An 8,261-nucleotide genomic window follows, 5' to 3' on the forward strand; every position below is an offset into this window, starting at 1 on the left:
TAATAATAATAAATAATAATAATAATAATAATAATAATAATAATAATAATAATAAATAATAATGCTCTATAAGCAACAATAATAAATATAATAATAAATGTTAAAAGAGGAGAAATACTAACTGCCCTAGAATTAAAACTGAACAATCACCAGTACTACGGAGTGAAATCACATCAACCCTGCAGAAAGCAGACTAGAACAGACAATAAAAAGAATACTGCTGGAAAATGGTTCAATTCGTATCTGAACTGCTTTGATGTTACCAAAATATATGAATAAATAGAAACTCTAATTGACAATTCACTTATGTAGGTGTCTTTCTTCAAAAAAAAAGGAAAAAAAACATTAGGCGTTAAAAAATTGAGGTAGCGAACCAAAGGTTGAGGTAGCTATCAAGATATTACGTGTTTGATATAGATGTGCTCATGACATAATTACCCGCCTTAAATGAAAGAAAGAGTCCTGGTTAAAAAATTTCTAATAAGACTTACCTTTACAAACTCTGAATAATGAATAAAGATCAAGCGGAAAGAACAAGAGCGGAAAGAACATAAGGCTGGTTTCTTTAACAAAAAATAACTTTAGTATTTCTTCACAGCAAAGCGAGCTTAATTTGCTCTGTCATGAAGTGATCCTAATTCTCTCACGGTAAAGGACAAAACAAAAGGAGGTAAATATATTACTATATAAGAGGAAATTAAAACACTATGAATGAATCAAGAAATTAGAGAAGTTGTGTGAAGAGTACATTATTCTGAACAGAGTGAAATTGAAATAATAAAAAGGATCTGGAAAAAAAGGATAAACAAATTTCCAACAGATATTTGAAAACAGCCAGCCGAACTTCTGAATACAAGACGCTTTTTACTCATTCGTTTTCAAACTGCCCGTCTTGTTAGTCTTTTCTAAAACACTACTGCAACTTTTGCTAATAGATTTTATACAGCTCTTCAGAAAGGTAAATGAAATGGATCAAGAAATAACTAAGGAGTAAGATAAGATAAAATGAAAGACTGCCATATCTTAATAAGTAAAAGAGGAAATGTCAATCTATATTATTTAGCTAAAATCTGACGGATATGTACAGTTATTCCAGTCACTGATTTCAACCACCATTGTCTTACATACAAATGAAAAATCCCGATAAATGACAACATAGTCCTTTATTAGACAGAATAAAAGATTGCAATATCTTAAATGAAGGAAGGACTCAAAACAATCCAACAACTACCATTAATTGTCAACAGTTCTGATCCAGCTGGAGTGCACCATATCCATACGGAGTTCCTCGACGATCCGTCGACCATCCTTTTGAGTCCGACTACAATGCATTTGTTCCCAATGGTGCGCAAATTCGACCATTGTAAACGTACGGTAATCACACTGACAACAACTCAGCTCTTGTCGAGGATATCTCCTGCAGTCGATGTCTCCTTTCAATTTGATCTATAAAACGAAACTGATCTACTAGCAAAACTAAAAATCAGTTCTTTAGCATTTTGAAAAGATACATATTTATGAGGCCAATATTTATAGGTAATTTCGATATTTGATTCTGTCACTCATTGTTTATTTACGGACAACGAAGTAAGAATAACTGTGTTTGGCATTCAAGTTAGATCATTTTTCACCAAATGATGATTATTTTTTAAATACAAAACTATTCCATTTATGTCTGATACTAAGCTCGATTTAACTTTACTGCCTACTTAATCAATCAAATTACGGATCTTCATTAAATCCGATCTGATAAATAGTACAATGCAAACAATTCAGTGTTCATGAAGTCCGAACCATAAGCAAGCTAATCACAACACTTGCGAAAGGCTTACGTATGAAAAAATTGGGATTTAACTGTGCTAACATTAAGAAATGAATGTATTGCCAGATCGGATTCAATAATACATTGCTAACAAAAGAATAAATCAATACCTGCGATTCATCGGGATTTGTGATAGCTTTTTTATAAAAAAATGAAATGGGTACATCCATGTGATGAGTGGCAACGTGAAAATCAACGACATTTTTAGTTTCCGACGAATAATCACAAAGTTCGCACTTGAAGAATGATTTTGCCCCGTGCTTTTCGAAATGTGTATTATATGCTATGATCGTATCGCATCGGAAAGAGCATCTGCTACAGGTGAACTGAAAATTGTCGGAATTCAAACTGGAATCTTATTAACTCTTACTGTAAATAACCTATTATCTAATTCTATTGGCTTAGATCAATATTAAGTCTTTTGCTTTTCGCTAAGTGAAGTGCATTAATACGAGTAATTTTCAAAACTTGAATTTGATTGGGTCTAAATTCTAAGCAAACTTGTTCTTAATTCGAGTATAATTTTGATTAAAACATTTTGTTGTTTAAAAAAATGCAGGAAAAAAACTCCGAAATTTGCTAATTTCAAAAAATGAACTGCCTTCACATGAATCACATGAAAAAACTTTGAAGTTCTATTTCATATTGTGATATCTAGTACAATCATTACGAAAGGGTAGCATATGTCCAAGATCACTAACCTGCCTGTCTGAGCGTTTATCCGGTCGACGAATTTTTGGCCTCACAAATGGTTCAGAAGTATTCTGTGCGGCTCGCTTGATGGATGTTGTCAGTCGTTGCTGTATGTGCTGCAATACTGAGGTTATATTGAAAGAAACAAATGGGACACATCTTTAGTGCAGTACAAATAAAGATGTTGAAATCCAAGGCTCAAAAACCTTGTAAACCGGTGAAAACTTGAAGTTGAAATCAACGTGATGATTCTGAACTAACTCTAAAATACTCAATGCCAACCAGAGCGTGATCAAGACGATGCTGCTCGAAGCGATCGTGATAAGCAGTTTTGTAAGGGCATATTGCGCACTGATGAACTTTAACATCTGAAGGGATCGTTTCCGGACTCTGATGATATCGATGTCTTAGCAATCGCTTCCTATAAAATATCCTTGCTATGGATGAATTTTCGCACGAGCTACCGAGACTTTGTCAAGTGATAAGGTATAAGACAACCTCGCACAATCGTTGGTATTTGTGATTTATCATTCTTTTCATCTCACTCATAGTTAAATCCTCTGGGTACAGAGATGATAGTCTCAGTCTTGAAGATTAAAAAAGAACTCTGTCCTTCATTAGACCCCTTATTTTAGCCTCCAAAGAACTTTACAGTAAGGCAAAACTTGACACAAAATTGAAGACTAACCTATTCTTCGCAGCCGAACGAGATGGCAATGAAGGAAAATGTAGGTTTAAATGCCTGTGTAAAGAAATCGGACAAAGAGAACTGTATGTACACAAATTGCAACCATACTGACGATGTCCGATATGCATTTCTTCGTGATAATTGAAAAGTACCTCATCTGTCCCAAAATAGGGACACTGTTTGCAGCGAAATACCTTAGTTAATGATTCTGAAATAATACAGAATAAAAGAAAAAAATAGTACCAAAGTTACACCAGTCTGGAACCAAAAAGGATATAGAAAAAACAAAAACATCGAAGACATGCTAACGAAGATGAAAACGAGATTCCTTTTTACTTCCAGCATTTAATATTCCTCTCAGGATATAAATTGTTCTGTGGTTAGTTTAGAGAGCTATTCACACTCAAATATCACTAACTTCACCCACACCAATAAACAATTGGAGAAAATGAAGTTAGCAAGCTGTATTCCATTTTCTTACCTGTGTCATTCATTGCTTTAAAATTAGGCAATTTTGAGGCAATGCGGCTCAAATTGAATTGATAAGTTTTTGCATCCTTTTGACAATTAAGCCAGAGCACATTTGTGGAACTTACTATACAGTCTTTCCGTTCCTCTTTCACAACATCTTTTTCCACTACACACATTCCACTAGCACTGATTTCTTCCGAATAATAATCTTTCATCACTCTAAAAAAAGATTGCACGTCAGAAAAGGTGAAATATAAATTATGTCATCATGGACTACTTCGCTGTTCCTTTTAACTCGTTTCAAACTAAAGAAAGACTAAATACTTAGTCTATTTTATTTTGGATTCAAACATATAAATTTATACGAAACTGTTGAATTTAAACCTACCACAGCATAAATACAAATAATCAGCAAAACCAAAAAAGTACAGTTCTTACATGAATTCTTCCATTTTCCTATCATAACTTTCTGGACTATCATGATTCTTGTGACTTTGACGATGCTTCACTAAACAGAAATTTGAGCCGACACTGTAGCTGCATAAATCACATTGATAGCGTGATGCCTTTCGATGCTTTTGTTTATGATGCCAGAATTTTCCATAACCACTACATTTAAAAGGGCATTCCCTGAAAGAGCACAAGAAATACTGAAATCAATGATCAGGTGGGAAATCAAACTTAATTTCGAATTGAACCGAATTGAATCAGCGACTGCAGTTCATTCACATCAGTATATTCTCCGCTAAATATTTTACTTCCATGAAACATATATATATACATACTAAATCATGGCCTAATATGTATCATGAGGAAAGAATTATTTTAGCCCTCCATAACTAAAAAATTAAAATAATAACCGAAAACTCAGAAATATCACGAAGAGAGTTTATGAAGCGATAATAACTGCGAAGTGTGCATTGATGTGTGGTAAATGATAAAGACCAGAAAGCATCTCAGATGTGTGAGATGTTCTAGAAGTTCTAAATAAACCAGAAATGCCTGCGGCCCTCATTTTATAATCATTGCAACAGAAAGTAGCTATTACCATCAGTAACCATCAGTAAAACTCTTAACTTACCGGCAAGAATATTCTCCATTTGGAAGTTTAGCCGGTTTGTTGCTAACAGCTAGCTTGCTTGATGAAGAATGGGACAAGGATTCAGTTGATGGATGCAGTTTCATATGATCATGTAATTTCGTTTCATAAGAAGTACTGAACGTACACTTTTCGCAACGTAATCGACCATTCCACAAATGATTCCTAAATGGAGGGGGAAAGAATGAATATCAAATAAATAGGTATGTAACAATTCTAATTCCAGTTCTCACTTAGGTGTAATTTTTATAAGCTGTTTTCCACATACTATCAAACTTCTCCAATTACAATTCTTATCCAAAAACAACATTGTGTCTCCCACTCTTACTACAATAGCGGGATAATACGCTGCTAGTAACTATGAATCAGAATTTTGATTGCCATTCCTCTTCCAATCCTTAACATAATTTAATCTTTACAATTAACCTGTGATGGATAAAAAGCGTAGCGCATATCCGTGTTCTATAGGGACACCAACGACAAATATACACGCTTGACAATTGATGACCACTTCGTTCTCCCACAATTTTGCCACGACGCCGTAAAATACAATGATTTTTGAAGCCCTCGCCTTTCCGTACCTGTACATATGAATCGTTTAAATCAATATTCTATCTAAAACATTTCCGGGAAAAAGTGATCAGAAGGAATGGATGAAATCTATCACATTACCCTAATCGTGAGGAAATAACGACGCTGCAAAATACGTTTTAGAACACAGAGATCCGCAAAGCAGAACTAACTCTCTGGCTAGTCAAGACATCATAACTTGATGTTACAGCTAATCCTGCAAGCAATATCCTAGTTAATCAAAGACTTTTCGAACTGAAGATTGGGTAACTTACGTTCCAAGTTTCTACAGGAATACAATTTATGATTAAGCAACATTGACCTGGGAAAGTCGGAAGAGGGGAAGGAAAGAGCACATAAGATTGAAGAAATGATCTGAATGGTCATGAAATAATCCAGCATTCTCATCAAATCATTCATTCATTATTATAACTTTTGTGCACTTTTCAACTACACTTCAAATTGAGACGTTCGATTCAAGTAAGTTTTGTCCGTAACAATAAAACTTTCCCTTTTTCAGTGTATAATACCTCTGTTAGTGGTATTTAAAGTGAGGATTTGGACGAATGTTACTATGCATTTTGATTATAAAATGCAAATTAACATAACGTATTCTATACCATACGATTTATCATACGACAATTAACAACCTCTGTGATAATCAAAGATGATAACCTTTGGGATAATCAACGACAAACCCTCTTGTGATTACTAATAAGGTGGAAAAGTAGCCAACATCCTTCCGCATATCAACAAGAATGTTATATTTCTGGACAATAGATCCTGTCAATCCTCAGACCTAATCATTTGCCCTATTTTTGCTACTGCCAGGAAGGCATTTCGTCATATGTCACAAATTGAGAAGTCCATTATTAAGTATGAGTACAACGAAACATTAAGATTACATTGTTGGAAACGCCAGTGATGCCTTCTCTTTCAGCCATATGAAGTTGCAAATGTGCATCGAGAACGTGAGATCGTTTTGTACTATATGTACATTGCTCACATGCAAATTCTCGTTTCCCAACATGCATTTGTGCGTGAGTTCGCAAATCGCAGATATGTCGGCTGGTATAAGGACATTCACTGCACTTTTCCACTTTCTAAAAATATGAATGAGTGCATAAAACTGCCGAATATCACAATGTACTTTTCATGTAAACGACATAAAGGTCATTTCCTTCAACTTATCCCTCGCTTTCATTATTTTTATTCTACGTTTACTGGATATTCTAAATTTTGTAACACGCAAAAAAAAAACAAAAAATAAAATGAATACTACTAATCATATTTTGATCCAAATTATGAGTAGTCAGTGATTTCGAAAAACTGGTAATTACTTCATCCATTTCCAATCTTTTACAGAAAATAAATAAATGAATGCGAAAATACACAATGAAATTTAGAAAGCGTAATGATAAGCAAACCATTCGTACAGTAGTAGAGGTAGAAGTTTTCTCATTATCGTGGAGAACTTTTGGACGTCCAGGCATCTGAAGCAGCTTGGGGATTTCCTGGTGAAGTCGCAGATGTTGCATCAGTACGACTGTTGAACGGCATGAGAATGTGCAATGTTTACACTGGAAAATATGGATATATATAAGTTGTGAGAAAAATGTTGTTTGACAATCACTGGAACCCTATGTCCTTTTTGGCATCAAATAATTACAGGGCTTATCGAATGGAAAATCAGCATTCGTGAAGCAACGAAAACAAACGATTGGGATGCAAACTAACTTGATGTTCAGCTTTTACGATATGCTTATTTTCATGTCGCAAAAGACGAGACTTCTGTTTGCAAGTAAAGGGACAGTATGAACAGTGATGTGTAGTTTGTGCTAATACACTACAACTGTCTAGTACTTCTTCCCTGAAAATAATTATTTTGAACCTTTATTTCACTTAACTGATTTTTGCAATATTGCAATAATTTGAATATGTTCCAAAAAAACTTTTCCAATATTTAGACAAGACCAACTTTACAGACCCCAACACTTTTTGCAATATATGGAACAGTAAAGGTGAATGCAAAAGAAATTAATTATGGTTTCAAACATATTTGAGGTGTTTTAAAAAAAATTTTTTTCAAATAACCATTACTTATTGGCTTCTTGCAACATATATGAAGAACAAAGACAAAGTAAAAGTAGAACATGTTAAACAGATGGCTGAAATCTTGCTGAAATTTCCAAACGATGAACGTAGGAAAAAAAATCAGCTCGAGAGTTGCGATTTTCAGAATGAAATTTTACGAGCACAGTCTAAGAAATTTTTGATAAAAATATTATCCTAAGCAATGATTAGTCATAAAATGATATTATTAGAATGAAAAAAGAAACAAACGTTGTATCAGTAGCACTGTAACACATATTCAATCGTTCCCTTAATAACGACTTATATTTTTCCTTAGCAATATGTTCTGAGTGCCTGATAATGCAATGCACAAGACGTAGGGTATAACATTTGAAATGACGACCACAGAAGCCACATAAATATTTTTGCTGCAATGAAAAATTGGTTATTTTATAATGACTTCCACTGGAAAGGCTAAAAACTAAAAATCCAGCTTTCTTATCACAGGTTCTTAAGATTTAAAATGAATTATCATCAAAGATATAGAATTTCTCCATAATTTTAAAACTGTATCCATTTGGTCGAAAAAATATGTATTGCTCCAAACCATTTTTCAATATTTCAGCTACATAACGAATGTATCATTACTAAACAACGTATCGAGCATTTTGACATCTTCCTAGCATATGCCTTGCAGGTCTCTAACAATCTTTTGTAATCAAATATTTCAGTCATCTTTTGCGTAAAAATGTATACATATATATATATATATATATATATATATATATATATATATATATATATATATATATATATATATATATATATATATATATATATATATA

At 33.5% G+C, this 8,261-nt stretch overlaps 1 protein-coding gene across 1 annotated transcript in view; it reads right to left on the reverse strand.

The window, feature by feature from the left end:
* Window positions 1-1,110: 1,110 nt before the first annotated feature.
* Window positions 1,111-8,261, reverse strand: part of LOAG_18498 (zinc finger protein) — a gene marked incomplete at its 5' end in the record, with an annotated part of 8,799 nt that continues 1,648 nt past the window's right edge. The window contains 13 exons of the mRNA XM_020451158.1: window positions 1,111-1,446; window positions 1,933-2,148; window positions 2,524-2,631; window positions 2,798-2,936; window positions 3,204-3,411; window positions 3,685-3,893; window positions 4,113-4,304; window positions 4,756-4,938; window positions 5,200-5,354; window positions 6,249-6,446; window positions 6,780-6,923; window positions 7,081-7,213; window positions 7,687-7,844. Of these exons, the coding sequence (XP_020305085.1) occupies window positions 1,234-1,446; window positions 1,933-2,148; window positions 2,524-2,631; window positions 2,798-2,936; window positions 3,204-3,411; window positions 3,685-3,893; window positions 4,113-4,304; window positions 4,756-4,938; window positions 5,200-5,354; window positions 6,249-6,446; window positions 6,780-6,923; window positions 7,081-7,213; window positions 7,687-7,844 (2,256 nt within the window). The 3' untranslated portion in view covers window positions 1,111-1,233. The remainder of the gene's footprint in view (window positions 1,447-1,932; window positions 2,149-2,523; window positions 2,632-2,797; window positions 2,937-3,203; window positions 3,412-3,684; window positions 3,894-4,112; window positions 4,305-4,755; window positions 4,939-5,199; window positions 5,355-6,248; window positions 6,447-6,779; window positions 6,924-7,080; window positions 7,214-7,686; window positions 7,845-8,261) is intronic.

Source organism: Loa loa (genome assembly GCF_000183805.2).
Source record: "Loa loa unplaced genomic scaffold supercont3.335, whole genome shotgun sequence".
NCBI lineage: Eukaryota > Metazoa > Nematoda > Chromadorea > Rhabditida > Onchocercidae > Loa > Loa loa.